Below are 27,993 nucleotides of genomic sequence, written 5' to 3'. Positions count from 1 at the left end.
TAGTCTTTAGGTAGTGGCTTAGTCCCTGGAAGCTCTGGTTGCTTGGCATTGTTGTACATATGGGGTCTCGAGCCCCTTCAAGATCTTCCAGTTCTTTCTCTGATTCCTTCAACGGGGGTCCTATTCTCAGTTCAGTGGTTTGCTGCTGGCATTCGCCCCTGTATTTGCTGTATTCTGGCTGTGTCTCTCAGGAGCGATCTACATCCGGCTCCTGTCAGTCTGCACTTCTTTGCTTCATCCATCTTGTCTAATTGGGTGGCTGTATATGTATGGGCCACATGTGGGGCAGGCTCTGAATGGGTGTTCCTTCAGTCTCTGTTTTAATCTTTGCCTCTCTCTTCCCTGCCAAGGGTATTCTTGTTCCCCTTTTAAAGAAGGAGTGAAGCATTCACATTTTGATCATCTGTCTTGAGTTTCATTTGTTCTAGGCATCTAGGGTAATTCAAGCATTTGGGCTAATAGCCACTTATCAATGAGTGCATACCATGTATGTCTTTCTGTGATTGGGTTAGCTCACTCAGGATGATGTTTTCCAGTTCCAACCATTTGCCTACGAATTTCATAAAGTCGTTGTTTTTGATAGCTGAGTAATATTCCATTGTGTAGATGTACCACATTTTCTGTATCCATTCCTCTGTTGAAGGGCATCTGGGTTCTTTCCAGCTTCTGGCTATTATAAATAAGGCTGCTATGAACATAGTGGAGCACGTGTCTTTTTTATATGTTGGGGCATCTTTTGGGTATATGCCCAAGAGAGGTATAGCTGGATCCTCAGGCAGTTCAATGTCCAATTTTCTGAGGATCCTCCAGACTGATTTCCAGAATGGTTGTACCAGTTTGCAATCCCACCAACAATGGAGGAGTGTTCCTCTTTCTCCACATCCTCACCAGCATCTGTTGTCCCCTGAGTTTTTGATCATAGCCATTCTCACTGGTGTGAGGTGAAATCTCAGGGTTGTTTTGATTTGCATTTCCCTTATGACTAAAGATGTTGAACATTTCTTTAGGTGTTTCTCAGCCATTTGGCATTCCTCAGCTGTGAATTCTTTGTTTAGCTCTGAACCCCATTTTTTAATAGGGTTATTTGTTTCCCTGCGGTCTAACTTCTTGAGTTCTTCGTATATTTTGGATATAAGGCCTCTATCTGTTGTAGGATTGGTAAAGATCTTTTCCCAATCTGTTGGTTGCCGTTTTGTCCTAACCACAGTGTCCTTTGCCTTACAGAAGCTTTGCAGTTTTATGAGATCCCATTTGTCGATTCTTGATCTTAGAGCGTAAGCCATTGGTGGAAAAACTTCTTTTCGAAGTGAAAAGAAATAAAGTGCATTCATTTTATAAATCACATGGATTTAAAACTATGTCAAGAAAATTTCCTTAAAAACTAATATATATGTAAAGAAAAAGTCATGTTCCAATGATCTGCTCAAAGCAACGTGGCAGGAATAAAGAACAAAACACCAACAACAAATAAAGTAGCACCAATACCCACAATAAATGAAACGTGATATTTAGGCCTGGGTAATTTTTTTCTGTTTTGTTGGATATCTACCCAAATTTGAACAAGACTGGGAAAGTCTCATGAAATATATGCCTATTTTAAAGTGAATTGATGGCACTCATTTTATTATTAAGCCTAAGTTCAAATAACTGTATTGTGTATGTATGTATATGTATGTGTGTATAATATATATATATATATACACGTATACATATATATATGTATATACATATATATGAATTTAACCATATCAAAGATAGAATACTAGGGAGCTAGACAGATTAGTGATTAAGAGCATTTGTTGCTTCTGCAGAGGACCTGGATTCGGTTCCCAAAACTCACATAGTGGGTCATAACTCTCTGTAATTAAGTTCTACTGGATCCAATACTCTCTCCTGAGATTCCAGGACACCAGGCATGCACACGCTGCACATACATGCAAATAAAACACTCATACACATTGTTAAATCTAAGAAAGGGTAGAATATCTTTCTTAATATGATAATAGTAGACTAGAATACAAAAAACGCTCTGATTGCAATGAAAGACCTTTCCAAACTGTCGCTACGAATGTAAAGCAGGAGCTGAGGCTTGGCAGTCCCATCTGCAGGCTGACTGAGTCACAGTTTTCCTTTCCTTTACATCCCAGGTCTGTTTTCCATTGGAGGGAGGTTTTAGATCCAGCACATAAACAACTGCAAATATTTGTCTTTGGTTTTCCCTTGTGAGATATCTATAATCGTCTAAGAAATAGATAGCATGTAGCCACAGCCGGAACTTCCTGCAAAAATATAGTGAACAGCTCTGCCCTTTTTATAAACACACCCTTTGTGTCTTCATGGGTTCAAGAAATTTCTCAAATGTTTAAAGTAGAAATTCGCTCATTTGAACAGAAACATGTGTGCTGCATGTGTCTTTACCCATAGAGATATAAACAATATCTTAAACCTACTAGTAGGACTGTATACATTAATGTAACGTGCTGAAGGCATCTACAACTGAGGAGATGAATTAGGCAAAAATTAGATAATCTTTGAAAGACATAAAGATGGCATGGCAGAGAAAGCTGGCTGAAAGTGAAGAATTACTAACAGAGGCGTAACTAATAAATACCCATGAATTATAGATAGATAGGTATGTACCTCTCGTATAGCCTGTTCCTAGCATGTGTGAGGTCCTGAGTTCAACACCCAGCATTTAAGTGAATGAATGAATTAATGAATGAATAAATAAATACATAGAGTAAAGTTATATTTTATTATATTCACCAAGGGAGGGGCACACCCTCATAGAAGAAGGGGAGGGGGATGAGATAGGGGGCTTATGTCTGGGAAATCAGGAAAGGGAATAACATTTGAAATGTAATTAAAATAATATCCAAAAAGAAAAGGAAAAAAAAGAAGACATTCATCTACATGTGTCTAGAGTGGAAATCTCTTCTCTCCTGTATCCCATGTTCCATCAGTTAATGAGCCTACACTCGGGTGGATGCCACACATCAGAACTTCTTTTGCAGAGGCTGCATTAGGACGTTTGCAGCTTCGTGCTTTGCCCCTAAGCCTGTGGTTTGTGGTATTAACCAAAGAGTATTTCCACAGTGCCATTTTTCTATGTCTAACTAAACTAACTTAGTCAATCAATACAAAAAGGAGAACTCTTGGCATTTCATATTTTCTAGGAGGTTCAGTTCCTAGATGGATGGGAACAAAAGGATGAGGAGGTTAGAGTATCTTGCTAGCTGCAGGCGGATGATGTCCTTAGCCAGTCACACACATGTAGTTTGACCTGGGGCCTCATTCATTTATTTATTTACATATTTCTTTATTTGGTTTTTGGAGACAGAGTTTGTTTGTTTGTTTTTTGCCCTGGCTTTCCTGGAACTCTCTTTGTAAATCCAGCTGGCCTTGAACTCACAGAGACGTGCCTGCTTCTGCCTCCCAAAGTGCTGGGATTAAAGGCGTGCACCTCCCCACCTCAACAACATTATCTGTTTTATAATGATAGAAAAGATAGTTTTCTCATTCTCTTATAAGGTAGGTTGCTGATAATTATGGGCTTTTTCTATACAGATTAGATTTCAAATGAGACCCCTTTGACATGACTCTGATCTGCATAAAGATATTAGCAATAGGCTTACTATTTGCTCATGTGAATAATCTTGTTATTTAAAGTTACTACCATATAAAACAGTTGAGTAATATTGAGAAATCCAAAAAATTTCTTGAGTGAAAGTATATATTGACTTTATTAAACAACTACAATTATACAACTTTCCTATATTCAAAGCAAGGTGGGGAAATTTCCTTCTCAAAGGCAAAAATTGACATATAAATTATAGAAACCAATCAGTTTAGATATAATGCTTTTCATTCTTTCTGCTGGGTTGGAGCAATGAAGTAACCCAATATTAAATTCCCATCACAGTAATGGCTAACATTCACTGAATGCTTACACTTGTCTTGGAAATGTTTTCAGCTCACCATGTGGTGATCTTTTATTTTGTAATCACATGAACATAATATAGAGCATGGCATCATCAATCCAATTTTATTTATGTAAGCACTGAATTTAGACAAGTTAAATATCTTTCCTAAGTTATGAGGACATGTACAGAAGTTTGTACGATCAATCAACACAATTCGTCTTCAGTCAATGTCTGTACTCTATCTGGTGCCAATATTCAGTCCTTGCAAGTATCTGATCCCCACTTCCTCCAGATCTGAGTGTTGGCAAAGCAACTTTGAATCACCGTCACCGGTATTTCATAGCCACCGAAACACAAATCACAGTTTTCTCTCTGTGCGTCCATTCGTTCCCTCTAAGCTAGAGGCTGACTAAAAGATCAGGCCATTAGCTATTGAAAACTGCTGAACAGTCTAATAATTTATATTGTTATCTGGAGTGTTCCGAACCCACTTTTATCTTTTTGCTTATAAGAATGATTTAAATGTCGTTAGACGTGATTGTTGGGGAGGTGGCCCGTGGGGTCACTTTCCATGATTCTCACATATTGGTGGGCATTTAGGTCTGTTCTTTTTTTCTTCCTTGTCATCATGATTTCTCCTTCTTCTCTTCCAGTTCCTAGCCCCCGAAAATCCAAAGGTCCCGCCTCAGTCTACTTGTCCAATCCTTGGTTTTGGCTCTTTACTGACTGATCAAAAGCCAATTGGGTACAAGGACCTTCAGCTTTTGGGCACTCAGATTCCTGATTTTGGGGGTCAGATTAACTCAAAGTATTAGAATCAACCCCTAACACTGGAATCTGGGGAGAATGCTCTCACTGGGTAAAAGCACTTGGTGTTTAAGCAAAAGACTTAATTCTAATCCCCAGTATTCATATAAGAAACCAGGTATGGCTGCACATCGTTGGAATCCCAACATGATGAGGTATAGACTGAAGGAACACTGGGGTTTGTTGCTTCCAGGTTAGCGAGAGATCTGTTGTCAAAGGAGTAAGGCAGAAAATGTTAGAGCACACACATCATACACAAAACCCCCATATCCTTGAAAACCACTTTCTTAAGGCACTTTTAGTGCTGTACTCTCAGTACTTGTAGAGCCATCCGAGTCCGAGAGGCAAAAAAGGCATGATTTCTGAAAGGAGAAAAAAATAGCCAAATTTGAACTATAAATTTGAACTCTTTAAATTTTTATCAGTAATAAAAGTTGATAATTACTTCAAACATTCTTTTTTGAATCAAACACCAGAATAAAAGTCAATACATTACTCATTTAGTTTTCTTTTTTTCTCTAAAAATTTCTAGGCTCTATATCAGGAAGCAGGAAGATACTATTTAATTTTATCGCACAAAAAATATTCCAATCACAAAGTCTGAAATCCCACATCTGTAGTGCTGTTACCCCCAAAGTGAAAATACTTAGACTGCAGATGTCCACAGGGACCATGGGCCCTTAACCTATCCCCCTGTAAGCCCCTTCTGCTCTCTGCCTATAAAGTTCTTTTCCTGGAGCTGTGGGAATGATGTTCTTCCCCAAATCAGAAAACTTTAATTTTAGCTCCAACTTGGTGTTTGCAAAGGTCCTATTTGGCTTAATCAATCCTGAATTCCACTGCCTCCAAGTCTTCCAACATCTGCACTTTCTACAAGCAGTGTTACAGAAGGAGGGAGCAGACAGAATGTTATTACTTTGCTTCAGTAAGTCCAAGCTCACCAGAACTGCTGTCCTGCTTTCCTCTGCACCAGTGTTGAAAACTGGCCAAGGTAGTCTTTCCTAATGCTGCTTGGGACCCTATTTTTTCGAGTCTTTGGAGAAATCTAAATGCCTTTTGTATAGTCAACGCCCTCATTCACATACATCCCCATTATTATTATAAAACATTGATGTCAGTCTTATCTAAAAATAGAACTCCACTCCACTCCAGAAGTCCTCCCACACCTACCACTAAGCCTCTCTCTTCTCCTTTTCAACAGCCAAACTCTTCAGCAGGATTCTTCATTCTAATCACCCGTCTTCTTCCCTCACACCCAACCCAGGTGCAACAGACTTTTAATGAATAACCATAAACCAAATAATTTCTCTTTGCTGGAACCAGATGTTTGCATGTGTTACCAGACACAGACCAGAGTCTCGGGCAAGTTATCTAAGCTCAGTGTAGTCTTGAGATCACTACCTGCCTACACAACCTGTGAAATGCCCTCTCCTTTGTCCTCTGTCCTCAACCCCGTCTGATAGGAGCCATTTGTTTTTGTGTTTCTCAAAAACCATCCTCCAACTGCAGATGTCTAGTGAAATACCACTTCCTCTGGGAAATCATTCCTTGAGCCACTGTATGAGGTCATCTCCTTCCTTCATAGGACTTATCTTCATTTGTAACTTTAAATTTGTGCTTCAAATTTTTACTGTCTCTGCAGGTCAACTTATCAAGAACTTTTATCTTTTCTCTTTTCAATTCTTGTTACATTACTCCTATCTTGCCCTCTATCAGGGTGCCTACTGGCATCTCAATAAATCATGTCGTAACGTGTGGATTTTGCTTGGGAGCACCATTGTGTCGCTGTCCTCTTCGTGTGTAGGCCATCACTCAAATTGCTTGACTTTAAAGGCAAACGTATGCTGCGGAATCTCTTTTGCTTAAAGTTATTTAACCTTCCTAGTCCTTGAGAAAGGAAACTGTCAGAAAATTTGTTTTCCTACAGATACTAGATCCCAGGATCTCCTTTATTGGCCCAGAGAGACATCCTTTCTCCACCAAGGTTATTCCCGAGTCACAACAAGCAAGCCCTAGAAGCTGACTCAGAGGACTGAGGGAAAGCGCACTTGTGTTGTAAACACTTTCCCAGGGAGATCAAGGCAATTATCCACCATTATTGGGCGAACAGGGTCAATTTAAGGCATTCACATGTAAAACATCCTCAGCCCCGTGACAGTCTTGGGAGAAAGATGGTGATGCCAGGGACAGAAACGACTTCAGACCTTTTGAGCAAGACACTTGCTCGCATTTTTGTGCCCTGAAGTAATTTACTTATAAATCCCATAAATACAATTGCTACTTTTTTATAACAAATAAACTTAATACTTCCACAAGATTGCTTTGATTACTATCTAGACTGTAGAGAAGAGGAAATTCGATGAAAAACGATAAGAGGAGAAAAACTCCTCTGTCTCATTTTCCTTCGTCTTGGTGTCTTCGTTTATCACAGGAATATAATTACCTCCTTCAACTGTACAGTGATTAAACTATTTAATTTCTTTTACTGAAAGGCTGTGGGTTGCTTTCGAAACCATGCAAATTTGTATGTGCCTATCAATATAATAATAAAAAATCTGTATTGTCCCAAGAGTCAAAACAAAAACAGTTGCAATAGGCAGGGTTTTTTTTCTCCCTCTACACAGAAGGTGACTATAGTTTAAGATGTATTCATTTCCCAGATTCTTACTGCAGTGTAAGAACTGGGCTCAGTGGGGATGTTTTGGTGAGTTAGGCGTTCTCTCTCTCTCTCTCTCTCTCTCTCTCTCTCTCTCTCTTGTTTTTTTGATACATGGCCTTTTTCTGGCATCTATCTCTGTGTCACGCAGGCTTACCTCAAATTTGAGGCAGGCCTCCTTTAGGCCTCTGAAGGGCAAGCAAGAGTGGCCATGATTGTCTTTAGTTTTTATAAGGAAAAAGTCTGCACATACAGGAGAAAATGCAGTTTGGTTTGGGGCGGAAGTTCAGCAGCAGAGCATTCACCCAGCACACAGGAAGCCCTGGACTTAACCCAAACACTAAAAAGTAATGACAGTAAAGCTGGCATGATTCTTGGATTGAACATCTTTGAATCTTAACACCGGTCTCTATTTTTCAATAATGCTCCCAGCAATCTTTAAAATATAAAGCAAATCTCCTTCAGAACATTTATTAAGGCCTTGGGAAGACCAGACTCACACTAGCTATAAAACAAAAGCCAAAAGTCACTTCTCCATATCTACCCATAAGAAAATTGTGTTATGCATTAAAGCGTAACTTTTGTCTCCTGTAGGTTCCTTGTTTTCAGTTTAAATTTTTATACTTACTGTATTTGCATATATACACACTTTGCTTATAATAATGTGATAATCAATAGATTTTACTTGGGACAATAGACTTGAAAAAGAGTCAATGAACATTAAGAATCAGGTACCATATCCTAATCTGAACTAAAGAGGAAGGAAAATGGAGACCATCAAGTGAAAGACGGTACTGCTCACAGACTAAATATATGATTGTCCTGGAGCAGACATTAGGATAGCATGAGAAGGTAGGACCATTAGGAAATCTTTTGCACCTTGCTTAAAATGCCTTAGGACCACATCTGTCATCTGTTCTAGAAGCCATCTGTCTCCACTGTTATTCCTGGGTTTGGTTAAAATTAGAACCTGGGTTTCTTCATACTCTAATGGTTTTTGATTTTTTTTTACATATAACTTGTTACTTAGATACGTGTCTTTACTAAAGACTGCAATGTCAGAGTTCCACATAGTTATACCGAACGTTATCTCAGTCTTTATGCCTAGTAATTATTTTTCTCATTCTTTTATTTTAAAATTGAGGTTTTTCTGCTGTGATATGAAAGTCAGTATCAGTACAGGCTTAGGACTAATAGGAAAAAATATATCACTAAAATTTTGAATGTACGCTACAGTCCACTTAAAATTTTCATGCTTTTTTCATTTGATTATCATGATTTATTTAGTTCTCTTGCTGAAAATAGATTTTTCCTCACATCATATATCCTGACTACAGTTTACCCTCCCTCTACTCCTCTCACTTCCTCCCCACCTCCCTTCCCATTTGGACCCACCTCTTTCTGTTTCTCAATAGATAACAATCAGGTTGCCATGACTTATTCTGTCTACTAAGTTTTTATGTTATTCTAAGGTATGAGAAAAATACTTTCTTCAGAAAGCATATTGCTTTTTTATTTACTTTATAAATTAACAAGATGAAACATCTTAGCAAGTCATGTATTTGTATAAACACAAGTGTGCACACAGAGAACATGCACAAAAGTCAGTAAGCTGTATCCTCTTTCCAACAGTTATCTTTTCAAAACCAATGAGAGCATGTCGGTGTTTACCTTGAAAATAATAGGTAAAAATTAATAAATTAAGTATGAATAAAGGTTAGTTTCCCAACACTCCTTGCTGTTTCAAAACTCTTGTTTCATTAATTTGCATATTGGAAATTCCCTTTCGTCTTGCAAAACCAGAATCCTCCACAGTTTTCCTTGACAAGACTATTCCACAGAAAACATGTTTAAAACATAAATTATTTTCTGACATGTTGTGTTTTCCTACAGATAATTTTCACAAGTTAATCAAATATACACTGTGATATTATGGAACAAGAAATTACTGGGAATATTCCAGAACTTAAAAAGTCACCTAAGATGATACATTAAAAGATGCCTTTACTCTCATCAGGTTCTTCTGCCCCAAATGGGATGCTAGTGGGGTCTGGTGTGAAGCTTCCACGAGACGTCCCACAAACGGGGTGACAGACCTTACATGCTTCATAGCCACCCACTGGAACACAGGCAGCATTAGAGTGTCCACAGTGATGAAAGCATGCACACACACACACACACACACACACACACACACACACACACACGCCTGTGTGCAGACACATGCATGTCTTTAATAGTACAGGTAAGGACATAAAAACAGCATATCTAAGTTACTCTCCAGTTCTCAGCCCCAAAGGAACCCAATAGACATTCTTTTAAACATAAATGGTACAGGTTTTTCTTCCCTTTGAACCATTTACCTTGGATCTCTTTACACTGATATTTCTTTTTTTTCTTTTTTTTATTAGATTTTTTATTTACATTTCAAATGTTATTCCCTTTCCCAGTTTCCCATCTATAAACCCACTATTCCATTCCCCTTCCCCTTCTTCTATGAGGGTGTTCCCCCTCCCATCCACCCACTCCTTCCCATCTCCCTGCCCTGACATTCCCCTATACTGGGGGATCCAGCCTTGGCAGGACCAAGGACCTCTCCTCCCATTGGTGCCCAACATACGTAGCTGGAGCCATGGGTCTGTCCATTACACTGATATTTCTTGAGCTAAAAACTTCCCATTCTTTACAGACCACATTATTTGCCACCTCCATTTTCACTGGCTTTCCTCTTTATCCAGGAATGGATGAAGCTAACAAAAACTAAGTGTTGATAGTGAAGATGCAGAAGGCCCCTTTCAGTCTGTTGTGACAAAATGCAAAAGATTTCCCCTCCTTGATAATACTATCCTCAGGCGGAGAGAGGAGAGAGAGAGAGAGAGAGAGAGAGAGAGAGAGAGAGAGAGAGAGAGAGAGAGGCAGAGGCAGAGGCAGAGGCAGAGGCAGAGGCAGAGGCAGAGAGGCAGAGAAAGGGGGACAAATAGCAAAGCCATTTGGGCATTACTATTTATTTCTGGTCTTAAAGGACAGGGCTAATATGTATTTTTAAAGGCACCAACAGACAAAGTAAAAAGCAGCTGCGTCATGCACACACAGCCAAGTCATTTGATTAGAAGCAAATGACTCAGACACAATTCTCATCTCCATTCATTCTCCAATGTCTTAACATCCCACTGTCTTCAGGAGCCCACACCGTTTAGGCTGAGAGAGTATGTACTGTTAAATATTCATATGTAATTTGACTCAGCATTATAAGTCCTGTAACTGTGACCTGTTACAGAGGGAGCCAGTGCATACTGTTCTGCTCTGAGGAGAGCCCACCGCTTGCTGGGCAGGGGGCATTTCCCAGGCACTGAGTTCAGCTGGTGACTGTGGAGGTTGCCCCCTGTGATTCCACTAGGTCCTCGTGATGCATGTGCTTGCTATTCCTATCCTACAACTGCAGAAGCCCGGAGAAATGCTGCAGATTACACTGCCTTTGTCCCCCGCTAGCAAACATCACTGTAGACTCCAGAACACTAGGCCTTCTCCATGGAATCTGTACTCTCTGCCCCGTTTTTCACTTCTAGTGTTTGCCTGATAGCCGTCCCCTCAAATACAAGGCTTGTGGTGTTATTTCTAATTACTTTCTAAATGCCAAATTGCCATAATGTCTAGGTGATCATTTTGACTCCTGCCTCAAAATGCCTCATAGAATGTCCCAGGCATGGCCACCACCAGAACATGGGTTAGCTGGTGTTTATCTTTTGCTTTCTTTCATCTACTTCCGTTTGAGATTGCCATTGTTTTGCGGTTTAGAAAGGCTTTTGTCGAGGAAACTGTGTGCGAGGGAGACAGACACGTAGCTGGTGACATAAACTGCTTTGCAGTCAGAGATGTGTCTACGAAGCGGCCGAGTCCTTCGAAACGGCTGAGGCAGATTCGGTCTGTTTGTGGATATATTTGTTTGCTTTTCTGAAACAACGAAAGATATTTAAAAAGAGATGAAGGGAAAAAAGGACTCAGGAAATATATGCATAAGTACTAAGGACCTAAAGCCCAGTTCTGGAGATTTGCATTCATTTCTTTATTGAAGACATATTTTCCAGGCTGGTCTTCACCTCCTGGGTTTAAGAGCTCATTCCCCGTTCGTCTTCAAGGTGCGGAGTCTAAAAATAGGACCTCCATTTTTTCCTTCTCTGTTAGGATGTTTAAATGTTTACAAACAAGTTTCATTTTCTGTTGTGATTCTTTTCCACTCAGAGAAAACCGTACTTGGGTGTGCAGACTTTTCCCCAGATGTCTTGATTGAAAGCCGGACTGTTGGGCAGGTGTTGCATCTGTTTCTTCCGGGGAGCTTTTGTTTGGGGTAGAACACACTATGGGAAGATTCCCAGAAAGGGCGGGAGGCTGTGAGGTTAGGAAACGTTTCCGTGATGTTAAGGCCTATTAAACCCTGTCAAGCGTGACAGGGCAGTTTTTTTTTTAAATTTATTTATTTATTTATTTTATTTCTTTAACACATCCTGGTCCACTTAGAGCTGAGAGTCAGAAAAAGTGCTTGGCACAACGATTTAGCAGGAAAGAAAGCTATTTTAAAAGTCTTTTGGGAACTTGTTTGTGCAACAGGAAAAAACATACAATTGGGTTGATAATAGCAGCTCGTAAAGGTTAGAGCCACTGAAATGGGCTTGCCATCTTCACAGGGAACGTGTTGTTCCGCAGTGGCGGTTCTCACTTGAGCACGGCTTAATCCAGCAAGGAGCCCCTTCCTGCCGACTTCTTTTACACTGGAAAATCTATTTTTAAATCACAACCCAGACATAATCCCAGGAGTTGATCATTAAATTAAGTAGTGTTTGGGATGTGCAAAATTACAACAGCTCACAGGGTGTCGTGAGAGCCTGTCCAGCTGATGCCGAAGGCTTCACATCCAGGTGTCCGCTGGTGAATTCCCTGAGCATGTCAAGTTCCGCACAGCGCCCTGTGTCTCCAGCCACATTGCCTGGCTCGCTCCTGCATCCATGCCCTAGTGTTTCTAGGTCTTTGTCCCTAGAAAGCTGCCCTTTTTAACCCTCTGCTCATACATGTCCTTGCTGACTTTGAATTCATTACCAGTGCTTCTCGATTGTCCTAATGCTGCGACCCTTTAATACAGTTCCTGCTGTTATGGTCATTGGTCATCTGTCATATATATCCTCTGCCCCTTTTTAAAAATTGAGGTATCATCATCATCATCATCATCATCATCATCATCGGGTAGTAAAAATTCTTTTTGTATTAAAGGTAAATATCCCTTATCAAACATGTGATTTGCAAATTTGTCCCTTTGTTGGGTTGCCTTTTCATTTTCTTTTCCTTTGTGTTTTTGCATGTATGTGTGTGTGTGTATAAGTGTATCAATGTGTGTGAGTGTATTGAGTATGTGTGTGTATGCCTATGAGTGTGTGAGTATGGGTGTGTGTGTGTATGAGTCTGTATGCCTATGAGTATGTGAGCATGAGTGTGTATGTCTATGAGTGTGTGAGTATGAGTGAGTGTGAGTGTATGAGTGTGTGTGTGTGTGTGTGTGTGTGTGTGTGTGCGCGCACACACACATTGAATTTAGGACCTTGCTCTTTCTGGCCCACTTTTCTACCACTGAGATGCCCTGAGACCCTCACTTCCACAATAACACTCTTTATACACAAACATGTATAATTTTGATGTAGTCAATCTATTTTTGCCATTGTGACTTGTACTTTTGATGTCATGTCTATAAAAAGTATTTTTTAAATCTTTATTAACTTGAGTATTTCTTATTTACATTTCCATTGTTATTCCCTTTCCCGGTTTCTCCCCCTACCCTTCTATATGAGTGTTCCCCTCCCCATCCTCCCCCATTACCGCCCTACCCCCAACAATCACGTTCACTGGGGGTTCAGTCTTGGCAGGACCCAGGGCTTCTCCTTCCACTGGTGCTCTTACTAGGCTATTCATTGCTACCTATGAGGTTGGAGCCCAGGGTCAGTCCATGTATAGTCTTTGAGTAGTGGCTTAGTCCCTGGAAGCTCTGGTTGGTTGGCATTGTTGTTCATATGGGGTCTCGAGCCCCTTTAAGCTCTTTCAGTCCTTCCTCTAAATCCTTCAATGGAGGTCCCGTTCTCAGTTCAGTGGTTTGCTGCTGGCATTCGCCTCTGTATTTGCTGTATTCTGGCTGTGTCTCTCGGGAGAGATCTACATCCGGCTTCTGTCAGCCTGCACTTCTTTGCTTCATCCATCTTATCTAATTGGGTGGCTGTATATGTATGGGCCACATGTGGGACAGGCTCTGAATGGGTGTTCCCTCTGCCTCTGTTTTAAACTTTGCCTCCCTATTCCCTGCCAAGGGTATTCTTGTTCCCCTTTTAAAGAAGGAGTGAAGAATTCACATTTTCCCTCTTGAGTTTCATGTGTTCTGTGCATCTAGGGCAATTCAAGCATTTGGGCTAATAGCCACTTATCAATGAGTGCATACCATGTATGTTTTTCTGTGATTGTGTTACCTCACTCAGGATGATATTTTCTAGTTCCCTCCATTTGCCTATGAATTTCATGAAGTCATTGTTTTTGATAGCTGAGTAATGTTTCATTGTGTAGATGTACCACATTTTCTGTATCCATTCCTCTGTTTAAGGGCATCTGAGTTCTTTCCAGCTTCTGGCTATTATAAATAAGGCTGCTATGAACATAGTGGATCACGTGTCTTTGTTATATGTTGGGGTATCTTTTGGGTATATGCCCAAGAGAGGTATAGCTGGGTCCTCAGGCAGTTCAATGTCCAATTTTCTGAGGAACCTCCAGACTGATTTCCAGAATGGTTTTACCAGTCTGCAATCCCATCAACAATGGAGGAGTGTTCCTCTTTCTCCACATCCTCGCCAGCATTTGCTGTCACCTGAGTTTTTGATCTTAGCCATTCTCACTGGTGTGAGGAGAAATCTCAGGGTTGTTTTGATTTGCATTTCCCTTATGACTAAAGATGTTGAACATTTCTTTAGGTGTTTCTCAGCCATTGGGCATTCCTCAGCTGTGAATTCTTTGTTTAGCTCTGAACGCCATTTTTAAATAGGGTTATTCATCTCCCTGCAGTCTAAGTTCTTGAGTTCTTTGTATATTTTGGATATAAGCCCTCTATCTGTTGTAGGATTGGTAAAGAACTTTTCCCAATCTGTTGGTTGCTGTTTTGTCCTAACCACAGTGTCCTTTGCCTTACAGAAGCTTTGCAAAAAGTATTTTCTTAGTCATGGTGACAAAATGGCCTTAAATATTTTCTTTGGAGAGTCAGCTTTACTTTTTGAGTTGGATATTAACATAGTCCACAGACGCACTTTAAGTATGGATCATCTGAGAACATATACTACCCTTTAACAATCACTTGATAGATCCATAGGATTGAAAAATGTTAGCTAAGAATTTTTACCAGGGCATAGAGTATGCTAGGCAAGGAATGATAATCTTTTACTTTGATTTAAAAAATCCTTCTATATCTTGATTATATAATGGAAAGAAATGTACTCACCTCATTTTGTAGGAATTTCATGCTAGTCAACCATAGAGTGAAAACTGAAGCTTTTTTATTCTAAAATCTGTGAAATTTTTACTACAACAACATTCCTCAAAAATGTTTAGAAAACAAAACTTAAAATTCAGTTTTGTATTCACATTGATGAGGAATTTTAGAATCGTAACTGATTTTAAATATGCCAGATTCAAGGTTTCCAATAATGTCACAGACTTCTCTACAATGCATAGTGCTTAGCTGGCTGTCTCTATTTGGACCTGCACTTTATATATGGTAAATGTTCTGATACCGTACCCTGCCTGTTGGGTAGCTCCAGTGGAAAAGACGTGCTGTTCCGGTAATTCTACTAGAAGGAAGGATTCTGACTGTGTAACTCTGACAATATAACCTATGCCTCACGTAGCCTAAATCAGAAGTTCGGCTTGCCTGACCAGAGTTCAGTCACATCTTACTTCAATTAATTCTTTCCCCATCAGCTGTAAAGAGTGTTCAATCAAGCACAGAGTTACATTTTTTTTTAAAGCTCCCTCCCACCTTTTACTAATCAGGCTGATATTGGCCACTTGCCTTTTCAAATAAAAAGAGTGTGGCTAAAATTACCGGAAAATGGCTAATTATGCCCACGATGGAAAAACTATTCTCATGAGTAAATACTCCAGAGTGTAAAATGAAATCCCAGACCCAATCACAATGAATCTCTCCAACAGCTATTCAGCTGTCCTGCCTGGAATGCTCTTCAGATAAGCAAGTCAGCCGCTGAAGTTCTTTGGCTTCTGTTCGAGCACAGTGTCATTAAGGCTATTCCAGCACACCTTGGAGTTAACTTAGGAGGCTCCACATCCACCTTCTTTTTAAAGTTGGAATGCTGGGTCTGTATTTTTTATGATACGACCGTTTGAATATATTGTATACGAAAATTGGCTAGAGCTTCAGTTTACTTAGGCTCACTCTTGTCTGTCCCAATGCTCCATTTTAATCGTCAGATTCAAACTTAAGAGTCTTGCACTACTAGCGATTGGAGACCCAAGGAGAATATTCCTAAGACATTAAAAAAACAAATAGACAAAACCACTGTCAGGAGATTTGTTTTCAGATTTTAGGGATATATTTCTTTTTTAAATGATTTGTTTATTTATACTCTGTCTGTCTGTCTATCTGTCTGTCTGTCTGTCTGTCTGAGTTTATGATTCTCATGTGCATACAGGTGCCCAAGGAGGCTAGAGGGCATTAGCTATGCTGGGACTGGAGTAACAGGTGTTTGTGGGTGCTGGAAACCAAACCTAGGAACTCTGCAAGAATAGCAAGTATTCCTTTGGAAAATAATATTATGAATGATTTGATCCATACAATACGTTTGAATATTCAGTTTTCTTCTTCAGTCTCTTTTCAGATCCACCCCATCTCCTTACCCATTTAATTTTTTCTTCCCTTCCTCCCTCTTTCTCTCTCATCTTCCCTGTCTCCCAATTGAGTCCAGTTGGTGTTTCTCAAATACTACTATGGGGCCAACCCTCGAGTGAGGTCAACCTAACAGGGTCACACCTTTAAAGAAACCCTTTCTTCTTCCAGAAACTGTCAATTGCCAAGAGCTACTGAGAGAGACTGCTTGCCCGGTTCTCCCTATTCCATGCTGGAATTCTGTTAGCTTGAGAGTGTGGAGGTCCCGTGAGGACTGTCACACTTACCCTGAGATCACATGGTGACCTGCCCTGTTTGCTGATGTCATTCACCTCTTCTGGCCCTTCAGTTTCCCTGCCTGTGACTTCTTTACAACCCTTCAGGCATAACAGTAGGGTTGTGGTGCAAATAGTTCGTTCAAGTTGAGTATTCCAGTCTCTCATTCTTTGCTTGTTGACTAATTGTGGGTCTGTATAATAATTGTCATTCATTGCAGAAAGAGTTCTCCTGATGAGGGCTGAGAGATATAATATATCGTTATAAAGATAAGAACTTGGGAAGGGGGTAAAGTGTATTCTGTGTCCGTTTAGCAGAATAATAGTATTATATCATTTCCTAAACAGTCACGAAATTTTAGCCCAGTTTGTACCAGGCCTGAGTTTGCTAAGACTGTACTAGTGGGTGTGTTTTGCCAGGACAGTATTCTTGTAGCTCACAGGATTCACAGCTGGTAAGATTGATAATTTCATTTCTCGTATGCTGGCGTGATTCCCAGAGGTAGGAGAGCTAGACAGTTGGTGTGAAACTTCCATGTCAGTAGCAGATTGATGTCTCTGTGTGTCACTCAGGCATGTACTGTCTCCATCAGTAGGGTCTTACATCATATCCGGAGGGTAATCAAGAGCGATGACAGTAGGCTGTTAAAGTCTTTGAGATCCCACTAACTTTTCTATTTGATTTGTCTTAACCCCGTACAGGCTATCTTGGGCCAGGTTCAGTTATAACAGTAAAACCTTAGACTATCATGTCTCTCTATCAATGACTATATTGTACATAAAATAAATTGGTAAATTATAATAATAATTTTACGGTAAAGATTTGAGTTTTGTCAAAAAAGTAATGATGATAAAAGAAAAAATAATTATGCTTTGAGACATTTATATTAGCATTTTCCCTCTAAAATAGGTTTTTTAAGACTGTAAGAAAGGGATTCTAACCTGTAGGGAGGATGGAGGAGAAAGTTTATCTCGTGTTGACAGAGGAGAATTGGCTTGTCTGATGCACCACAAGCAGGGAATGCATGTGCTAGCTAAGACATAACTGATCTCTGCTAAGCCTCAGTGTAGGATATTAGAGCATCCAGATATGTGTGGGAAACGAAGCTTCTGTTGGCCAGCTCTGTAGTGACTGGAGAAATAAACAAAGACAAAGAATATGGCTCTGGGCCTAAAATAACTCAGGATATTTAAGAAGCAGAGGAATTGAAGTCGAAGGCTATTTTTTTTTCTTAGAGTGTACAAACTCTTTCAATATTAGGAGTAGGCAACACAACCAAAATTAGCAAATTATTGTAACAAAACAAATGTAAAGTATATATACACACATATGTGTGAATAATAATAGACTGAGAAAATTGAGCAAGCTTGCAGGTAGCATGCAAACATTTGCATTTTCATGTCCTGAAAAATCATATCTATCTATCTATCTATCTATCTATCTATCTATCTATCTATCTATCTTTCTATCTATATGCACATACATATGAGTTAGCCTACATAGTGTTAAGGATATGTATATGTATCAAAATGTACATGTAACAAAATATAAAGTTATCCTGCAATAAACCAAGAGCAGGGTCCTCTTCAAAACTCATGAACTTTATAGAGATGGAAAAGGTTCTTTCAGAAGCAAACACATGGCAGGTTTGAAAATTAAAATCAGAAGGGTACATTATATAATGTAGCAACTGGCTAGCCAGCTGTGTTTCAAGTAACTTCTGTTTTTATTTATTTTTTTATTGAGCACTGAGAGTCAAACCTAGTGTCTTGCACAAGCTCGGCAAGTTCTCTATTACTTACTCGATCTCTTCAACCCTAGACAGCTGGGTTTTAATACATATTTGCATTTGAAGGTACTTTTTGTTTCTCAAAGTTCTTTCTGTGATGAAATAATTACTTGAAAATTTGATGGTTGGCGAGGCAAGTGGACAGAATATTTAGAAACGGGAATGTATTTGTTCTACTTGTACTTAAGGAAAACTGCTTTGAAAGAGAACCAAATTTTCCAGCCTTTTTAACTTGGAGAAGGGAAAAGAAATCATTCATAAACAATCCTTGAGACTGCAAGCTAGAATGGGAAAATGTGAGTGAGTACTCCCAGTGCCATTGTGGTTACAGTCTCAGTTGAGAGTAGATGGTAGCTTCTTCAAATCTGACAAATGTCTTTCAGACAAACCACAGGACACTTGTGGACTCTGGGAGCAGACTGCTTACTTTGAACCCCCTTCCCTGACTTGCTCTCTCCCCAAATATGAAAGAAAACTGCCTACTTTGTTTCACTACGACTCATTCAGTTGTCAGTAAATAATTTAAGATCTGAAAGATCACTTGCTTAAGAGCGCTAGTTGATTAATATGGGATGCATTTTAATAAAAACATGCATTTAAATGGGTTAGATGTAAACAAATGCTTGCAGGACGAGCCAGTCAGAGGAAGTGATGGATGTCAAATAAAGGGACACAAGTAAATGTACTTCCCCTGGGAATCAACTTAAAAACTCCATCTACCAACATGAGGCGCAATCTAGGTTGATTTTCAGTTACATTTGCCATGGCGCTGTCTACTTACCCACCCATGGTCCACCTGTGAGTGACTAAAAGATCCAAAAGGAGCGATCCCTCCATTCCCCCAGTCATTGCTTGTGGCCGTTGTCAGGGAAACTCAGACGAGCTCTTGTAAGAGCAGGTGACAGCCATGCGTTGAATCACTCCGTAGACTGGATACCGTTGAGTCTTGTGGAGAGAGCAAGTGTCTGCTATGGGATGGAGGATTACCACACAAACTTGCTAAGACTGGGGCGATCCCTTTGCTCCACTGGTTGGGAATGAGGTACTCGGGCGGAAAGCACAACCTTGTCCCTAGGAGCACGCTTTCCCGATCCCTAAGGGATGGAGTGATGAGGGGAAGCTTTACAGGTGGAGTCGTTTGCTCTGGGACTATTTCTTTGGTTATAGTGGCCAAGATGACTTGGCAACTACTGAGATAAGTCTCACCAAGATGAGTTTTTAGAGCTCCGAATTTGAAATGTAGCAGATAACAACAAAAATGAGAGCAGTGCTGGGTAGAATGTTGTGTTTGGGGAATCGCCAAACATGATTTTGAAGCACTTAGCCTTGAAGGCTTTAGCCCCAGGACGTAATGAAAGAAATTTGATCTCGCTTCGTGTGTAATTCATCAAAGCACTGTTTTGTTAAACCAGTCTGTTTCCCAAACAGAATAATATTTATTTATATTCTGACTCATATATATTTTTACATACATTCAGATGACTATGAGCTGGTCATCTTTTAAACATAGCTCCCAGTGTATTAAATTTGCTTCATCTAGATGCATTGCAGACTTCGTAGGCTATTGCTTGCTCAGCATCCTGGCATCTGCAGTTTGGAAGACTAATGATCTTATTTTGTAAGAAAGTAGTGACACTCATATAAGTATTCTAACGTCAGAATTTCATTGTCAGCGGTTCTCAGCCTTCCTAATGTTGCAACCCTTTCATATGTTCCTCATGTTTTGGTGACCCCAACCTTTACTAAACTTTTACTATAAAATTATTTCATTGCTTCTTCATAAATATAATCGTGCTACTGTTGTGAATTGTAATGTAAATGATTTCTGATAGGACCTCATATCAGATATATACAGGTTGAGAACCACTGGTATAACCTCGTAATAGAAAGCCTTCTAAGGGCGAATGCCAGCAGCAAACCACTGAACTGAGAATAGGTCCCCCGTTGAAGGAATCAGAGAAAGAACTGGAAGAGCTTGAAGGTGCTCGAGACCCCAAAAGTACAACAATGTCAAGCAACCAGAGCTTCCAGGGACTAAGCCACTACCTAAAGACTATACATGGACTGACCCTGGACTCTGTCCCCATAGGTAGCAATGAATATCCTAGTAAGAGCACCAGTGGAAGGGGAAGCCCTGGGTCCTGCTAAGACTGAACCCCCAGTGAACTAGACTATGCGGGGAGGGTGGCAATGGGGGGAGGTTTGGGAGGGGAACACCCACAAGGAAGGGGAGGGGGGAGGGTGATGTCTGTCCGGAAACCGGGAAAGGGAATAACACTTGAAATGTATATAAGAAATACTCAAGATAATAAAAAAAAATAAAATAAAAAAGAAAACGAAAAAAAAAAAAAAGAAAGCCTTCTAAGATAAGAAATAATAATTCCCATTTAGGGTAAGAATCCTTGAGAGTAGCTTTTGTTTTCTAAAATATTTTCTTGGTTAATTCATTCATTCATTTATGTATTCAGTAAATATTTATGAGCTTCCAGTCAGAAAAGTGCACCGATGACTCAGATGAGGTTTCTGTCCTTGAAGAGGCAAAAGAGAGGAGACTAGAGAACTTACAGTAGGAATACACTACAACAAGAGATTGTTAAAAAAATTTAAACTTTTATCTCCGAGAACTTTTTGCAAGTCTAGTATTTTAAATTTATATAAATAAAAAATTCAGTTATATTATTCAATGTTCCAATAATCCTAGATAAATTAGTGTGAGGTTTGAGAACAAATTATAAACAAATGAGCAAAGAACATCTAAAAATTATTCTTTGCTTTAAAATAGAATTTATTTTAAACCTTTTCTGATCTTCCAGATAATCAATTCAAATTCAGTTATAAACAATTTATAACAGCGGACATTTGAAGCCTGCTATATACTTATCTGTGTTGAGGTGACTAGAGTTGCTCGTGCATACCATGCATGTGTGTATGTGTGCACACAAGTAGGGGTAAAATTGGCAAGGGTTCCAAAGGAATTTGCTACATTTGTATTCTATACTAAAGGACAGACTAGAGGTATCAGAGAATGAATAGACAGAATTGTGAGCTAATATTTTTATGAAGAGTAGCCAATCAGAGGCAAAACCTTAAACCACTAGCCACTCATTTAGCTTTGTAACCTTTATTTAGTGTTTTATATTCATTTATTAATGTGTGTTTATGTGGTGGGGGAAGGCTTGTGTATGGCACATGTATGGAGACTGGAGGACTATTGGCAGTGGTTTATTCTTGCCCTTTTTCCTGTGGGTCATCAGTTCATTTGGGGTCATCAGTTCCTCTGGCTTGGTGGAAAGCTCCTTTGCCTTCTCAGCCGTGCTTCTGGCCTTCTTTCAGCTTTTTTTTTTTTTTTTTTTTTTTAGAAAAAGATTCTTTAATACTTAATTACTTCAGATGCTATGCAACCACCAAAGATAGAGGTTTGCAAATAGAATTTTTACTCATAATTTATTTACTTCTAGTCTTACTTACATTTAAATATTAAGCAGAAAAAGAGTCTTTCCATTGTTTGAATGATGAAATGCAAAATTAATCATAATTAATAATGTGACACTGGTGAACTAATGAAGTAAAAGTAAGATATGCTCACCAAGTGTTGAGATGTAAGTGATTGTATGTGCAGTATCTATAGTTAGCTCATATTACATACAATACATAAACATTGACATCTCTGCTTTTACATCAGGTAATAACAGCAATACAGTAAGGCTGGAAGCGGGTCATAGGTCAGACTGCCAGGGCTCCAGTGAATCATTAACTCAGTAACAATTCCAGGAAACGTGGAGTGCCCCGTACTGTCCCCAGCTCCAGATGAAACAAGCTACTTTGTGATGGATGTTACGCTGCTGTAATTTTACTGTCCTTAACCAAGACCCATGATAAGAAAAACCTACCTGGGCCTTGGCCTTCCTGTAATACAAAGCATGTATCCCCCTCACCCTGGAAAATGACTTCCTTCTGTTTATTTTAAATTTTATCTTAATTTTTTTGATTCTGAATGATAATTGAAGTTTCACTGACAAGATTAGAAAGCCACACTCAATGAACAATGATTGAAAGCACTTATAAAGCCACACAAAGATATGAATACAGAAAAATCTACTCAAGTTATAGATACCCAAGGAAAATATGTTAACAAACCAATAAACACATGTAAATTCATATTCAAGACAAAATTTTTGATTTTTTTTTGAGACAGGGTCTCACTATACAGCCCTGTTTGGCTTCAAACTATCTATGTTACCAGGTTGGCTTTGAGCTCAGAGAAATCTGCCTGCCTCTGCCTCCAGAATCCTGGGATTAAAAGCATGTACAACTAGGCTTGGAAATGTTTTCCTTGAAAATATAACAACTTTGAAGATTATTTACTCATAGGAAATCTGAAAGTGTCAAGGCCAACTGTGTTTTCTCTATAATTTATATTGAAACGTTTCATTCAGTGACTAACATATTCAAATGCATTATAAACAAAAAATTGTACATTTACACAAGGAGTACTGCTCAGCTATTAAGAACATTGACATTGTGAAATTTTCAGGCATGGATGGAACTAGAAAAGGTTATTCTGAGTATGGAACTCAGACCCAGAAAGACAAACATGAAATATACTCATTTTTTTTTTTTTTTTTGGTTCTTTTTTTCGGAGCTGGGGACCGAACCCAGGGCCTTGCGCTTCCTAGGTAAGCGCTCTACCACTGAGCTAAATCCCCAGCCCCTGAAATATACTCATTTATAAGTGGATATTAGTCATAAAGTACAGGATAGCCATGCTATAGTCCACAGACCCAAAGAGGCTAAGTGGCAGGTAAGGCCCAAGGGAGGATGCTTGAATCTCTCTAAGAAGGGGAAAATAAAATAGATTTTATATGCCAAGGCGGGTTGATATGCATGGGAAGTCTCCCCTCCTCTGTGGAGAAAGGGAGAGGGGTGTAGAAGGATGAGGGTGAGAGGGAGGGGACTTGGAGAAGAGGAGGGAACTGAAGTTCTGATCTTGATATAAAGTTAATTAATTAATAGAAAAATAAAAAAATACACCTGTTCAATGAATATGCAATGTATTGATTGAAAAAATTAATCTCATCAGTAACCAGCCTTTTTAGCCCAATGCTAAGTCATAAATTTGTACTCATGTTTCTTCTTCCTTGAGTAGCTCTGACTTCTGGACAGATCAGCTCAGCTGTATCACATAATCAAGTACTAATTGATTCACACAGGCAGTTCCATTATTATGAAAAACCACAGTACTTGATAAAATGTCTTTGTACAAAAAGAAGTAACTCTTACTCAGCAAACAGGCTACTAATTCAACAGGACTACGAAAAATTGTTGTGAAATTAAGTGCTATGTACAGTAAATTATTTTAAAAATATCAGTATTTTTAAAAATAAAATACAGAGATAGATAAAATAAACGTGTATCCTTCCTGGTGGTGTGTGTGTGTGTGAGAGAGAGAGAGTCTAAAAATCAGGTTTTTAAAGACTATCTTTTTCAGTATCATTTCTGTAGCTCATTGAAAATTAGAATAGCTCAAGAATGTCTAATCTCAGTAGAGATATTACTTAGAAAACTTCAGTTTCCTATGGAAATAATTTTGTCTTGTTAACATCATATTAAATTATTTTAAATCGATCCATATTTTAGGTCATGACCCTTGTAATTAAGAAATTCTCGAAGACAATATTGAGCATGATTCAGGAGAAAATGTGATTTGAGTCTGGAGACAATTGTGCATGTGAGTATTTGGAAATTAGATTTTCCAGGGGTGAAATGTAATTAATAACGAAAACAGCAACTTGTTAATTACTAAATTGCAGAAAAGTTGGTTGGTAGTTTTCAATCTAGCACACTAGTTTTTAAGATGTGTGATTAATAGAGCCCTTCCTGATTTTCAGGTATATTTTTCTTAAGATCTTAAAAAGAAAGAGAAAACAAATCCAGGGTTGTCGGTCACTGATTGATAGAAGAGAAAACAATATTCAGACGATTGCTTATGATTGACAAGAGCAGCTGCGGCCGCTACCCAGGTGAGTCACTGTGGGCAACCAGTGGAGCACATTCAATGTTACGGGCAGTGGAGTGTGTGTCCTCAATGCATGTCATAAAAACCCAGAAAACATGGGGTCATGTGGAAAAGGGCTTTCTAATTTTATTCTGAAAGTAGCCATGCTTTGTTTCCTAACAGAATTCAATCCAAGTTCATTGTTCAATGGAAAGTGTATACTGAAGATTTTTTTCGTTTTCTTTGAAAAGTCATCGCTACATGTTAATTCAAATGTGTATTGCATTCAGTGGTTATATCATGATAACCCAGGTGGATAAAACTAGTGTGTTAGGGTATATTAGGAAGTAAGTCCCACAGAGTCTGTTTTTTAGCATTTAGTTGCCAGATGGTGTTTGAGAGGCCATTTTTACCAGCTTAGAACGTGATCTAATATTAGATTAACATATGCATAGTATTGTTTCTCCCCAAACCCTTATTTCAATCATGTAGAAGGCTTTGAGAATCTTTTCATTTCCTGATTAATTTCTGTATTAATTACTTTTCTTACTGTTTTAACAAAATACCTGTCAGGAAACAAAAGTAAGGAGGAGGATTTACCTTTGCTCAAGTTTAAATGTTTAGGCCGTGCTGTCAAAGAAAGCAACACAGTACGGATTTGAACCATGTGATCGCTCTGGGTCTACAAGAAGGAGACTGCAATGGCTGCTCCTATTCAGCTTACTTTGTCTTTTTTATTTAGTTCATGATCCCAGGCCACAGAATGCTGCTGTCTACAGTTATGTAGGTCTTCCCATATCAACTAACCCCATCAGATGATCCCTCACACTCACACCCAGGGACTAACTTAACATGGATAGTTCCTCGTAGATGGGTCTCCTAGGTGGATGGAAATCAGTTCACTATAATCAGTATTAATACAAGTTTAATCACATTTTCTACATTGAAAAATTGAAAGGACATTTTTATGTTGTCTGAGAACAATTTCCTTCCTTAAGTTGGAGTCGGAAAGTTACAGAGAAGTACTTATAAGAAATAAACATAAATTATATATATATGTATATATATATAATAAAATCGAAAAGACAGTCATGTCAAGCCATTTATGTTTGGAGTTAAATAATTGTATTCTAATTTCAGTAAAGGCAAAGAAAGCGAGTTACTTTCTAATTACATAAAAAATACATGTGTCAAATGTTCTATTTGTAAGTCAAATTAAACTAGATTGTATTTCATTAAACTCTATTATACTTTAGGTCATGATGTTGTCAATATTCGTAACACATTTGACTACTAAACAAATTTTTAGAATTCGTATAAGGTTATAACAGATATTTTCTTTTGAAGGATATGTCAATTTCATGATTATTGAACTTTATTTCTTTCATTTTTATTATAGCTTGAACATATCGCACACTTCAGTTGGACTCTAATGATGGATAAAAAGTGTACACTATGTTTTCTGTTTCTCTTGCTTCTTAATATGGTAAGCATTCACCCTACATTTTCATTTCATTAGTTATGACTGTTTTACTTCCAACATGCATCTAGTTGATAAAAGTTAATGTATACAAGTTAAACTAATAATTAGGTGAGTAAGTTGACTTCATTTTTATATCCAATCAACACAGCAATAATCTACTTTCTTTTAGTAATGTTTTTATACTTTGAATTTTTATCACCAATATGGTTTCTTGAGTCCTTGGAAGGAGGGATATCAGTGGATTCAAACTTGCAAAACTCAAAAGTGGTAAAGTTGGAAAAATACTGGAATGACACTTTATAGCAGCACAAATATATACGCAGAACATAGAATATGTTTACAGGGACACATGGATTCAGAATTATATCTTTGAAAAAATCATTATTCTAGTCTTTAACATTTTTCTTTTGCTCCACCGATTGACTAGCATTTATCGATTGAAAATAACTAGGAGACATGTACTGCATTTTGTATTGGTTTACTCATTCATTAATAGATCACTCATTCAAATAGATCTTGGTGCTAAATTTGGGGCAAGTATGTCTCCATTTGTGTGCGCGCATCCGTGGGCAGCTGTACATGCATGTGTCAGAGATGTGTAGCCAGGGGTAAAGCCAGAGGACTCATCAAGCCCAAAGAGCCACACGCCTCACAGTTTACATCTTGGTTGTAGTTTTGTTTCTCTTCATCTTTTTTTCTGCATTGAATTGAAGCAATCAACATTGCTCTTCTCCTTATATATACAAGAAACCCAGAGACATAATCTCGTCTCATTCTGGGTGCCAGCACAGAATTTTCCTGTGGTGTTTCCAAGCAAAACCCTCAAAAAGATTCAAATAAAGGAATTAGAAAAAAGTACTGAAAACTTAAATGAGCAAAAATACAATACTACATTTCTGTGAGTATACGCAGTGGAAAACACCTTCGAGTCTAGACGCTGCCCAATGTCTGCACGTATAAGATGTTATCTTGGGTAACTGACTAGACTTCAATAGACAGAACTGTTCCTTCAGCCAGCTCCCCTGTGAAGTGTGCCAGCCAGGTACATGAGTCGCCGTGAGCTCTCTGCAGGCAATACTGTAGCATTTTTACCAGTTAGCATCGTGTAATGTAAGGAACTGTGACCCCTCCCCTTGAATTCATTCATGGACAGTATGTAAATGTATTTGGAATTATTATTACTTTGCTTAATTTCTAATAAAACCTTCTCAGAAAATGTTTTTTTTTTCTAATATTGTCCTGGGATTGTCACCTGCTTGCTTACCCTACACGAGACACTAGGTTCAACCCACAACATTAAAGAATAAAACCAAATGACTTCAAACTAGTTTTGATGTTCTAGAATTTCATTTATCACTTTCCAGGGTGACTACTTTCTAAGTCTCTCAGGAAATTCAAGCCTACCAGACAATAAGTCAACATTAATGCTAATGAGACAACGGGATGCCACCCAGTGTAGAAATTATTATTTTGATATTACAAACGTAGAAAATTTGGTTATTCCCACGTGGTCAGTACTCTCTGATATCTGGATACCATTTTCTTTTCTTTTTTTAAAAAAATTTCTTTCTTGACCATAGAAAGAATCAACAGAACCAAAAGTTGGTTCTTTGAGAAAATCAACAAGATAGATAAACCCTTAGCCAGACTAACGAGAGGACACAGAGAGTGCGTCCAAATTAACAAAATCAGAAATGAAAAGGGAGACATAACTACAGATTCAGAGGAAATTCAAAAAATCATCAGATCTTACTATAAAAACCTATATTCAACAAAATTTGAAAATCTTCAGGAAATGGACAATTTCCTAGACAGATACCAGGTATCGAAGTTAAATCAGGAACAGATAAACCAGTTAAACAACCCCATAACTCCTAAGGAAATAGAAGCAGTCATTAAAGGTCTCCCAACCAAAAAGAGCCCAGGTCCAGACGGGTTTAGTGCAGAATTCTTTCAAACCTTCATAGAAGACCTCATACCAATATTATCCAAACTATTCCACAAAATTGAAACAGATGGAGCCCTACCGAATTCCTTCTACGAAGCCACAATTACTCTTATACCTAAACCACACAAAGACCCAACAAAGAAAGAGAACTTCAGACCAATTTCCCTTATGAATATCGACGCAAAAATACTCAATAAAA

General features: G+C 38.6%; 1 protein-coding gene across 2 annotated transcripts in view; it reads left to right on the top strand.

Moving 5' to 3' along the window:
- Positions 1 to 27,993, top strand: part of Calcrl (calcitonin receptor like receptor) — a 97,546-nt gene that overhangs the window by 21,261 nt on the left and 48,292 nt on the right. For both annotated transcript variants that reach the window (NM_012717.3, XM_006234439.5), the window contains 3 exons: positions 24,006 to 24,096; positions 24,257 to 24,388; positions 25,763 to 25,849. In NM_012717.3, coding sequence (NP_036849.2) covers positions 25,799 to 25,849 — 51 coding nt within the window. In that variant the 5' untranslated portion in view covers positions 24,006 to 24,096; positions 24,257 to 24,388; positions 25,763 to 25,798. The remainder of the gene's footprint in view (positions 1 to 24,005; positions 24,097 to 24,256; positions 24,389 to 25,762; positions 25,850 to 27,993) is intronic.

The sequence above is a fragment of the Rattus norvegicus genome, chromosome 3 (assembly GCF_036323735.1).
Source record: "Rattus norvegicus strain BN/NHsdMcwi chromosome 3, GRCr8, whole genome shotgun sequence".
NCBI lineage: Eukaryota > Metazoa > Chordata > Mammalia > Rodentia > Muridae > Rattus > Rattus norvegicus.
Note: the sequence above shows the minus strand (reverse complement) of the source record. Positions and strands in the feature narration are given on the sequence as shown.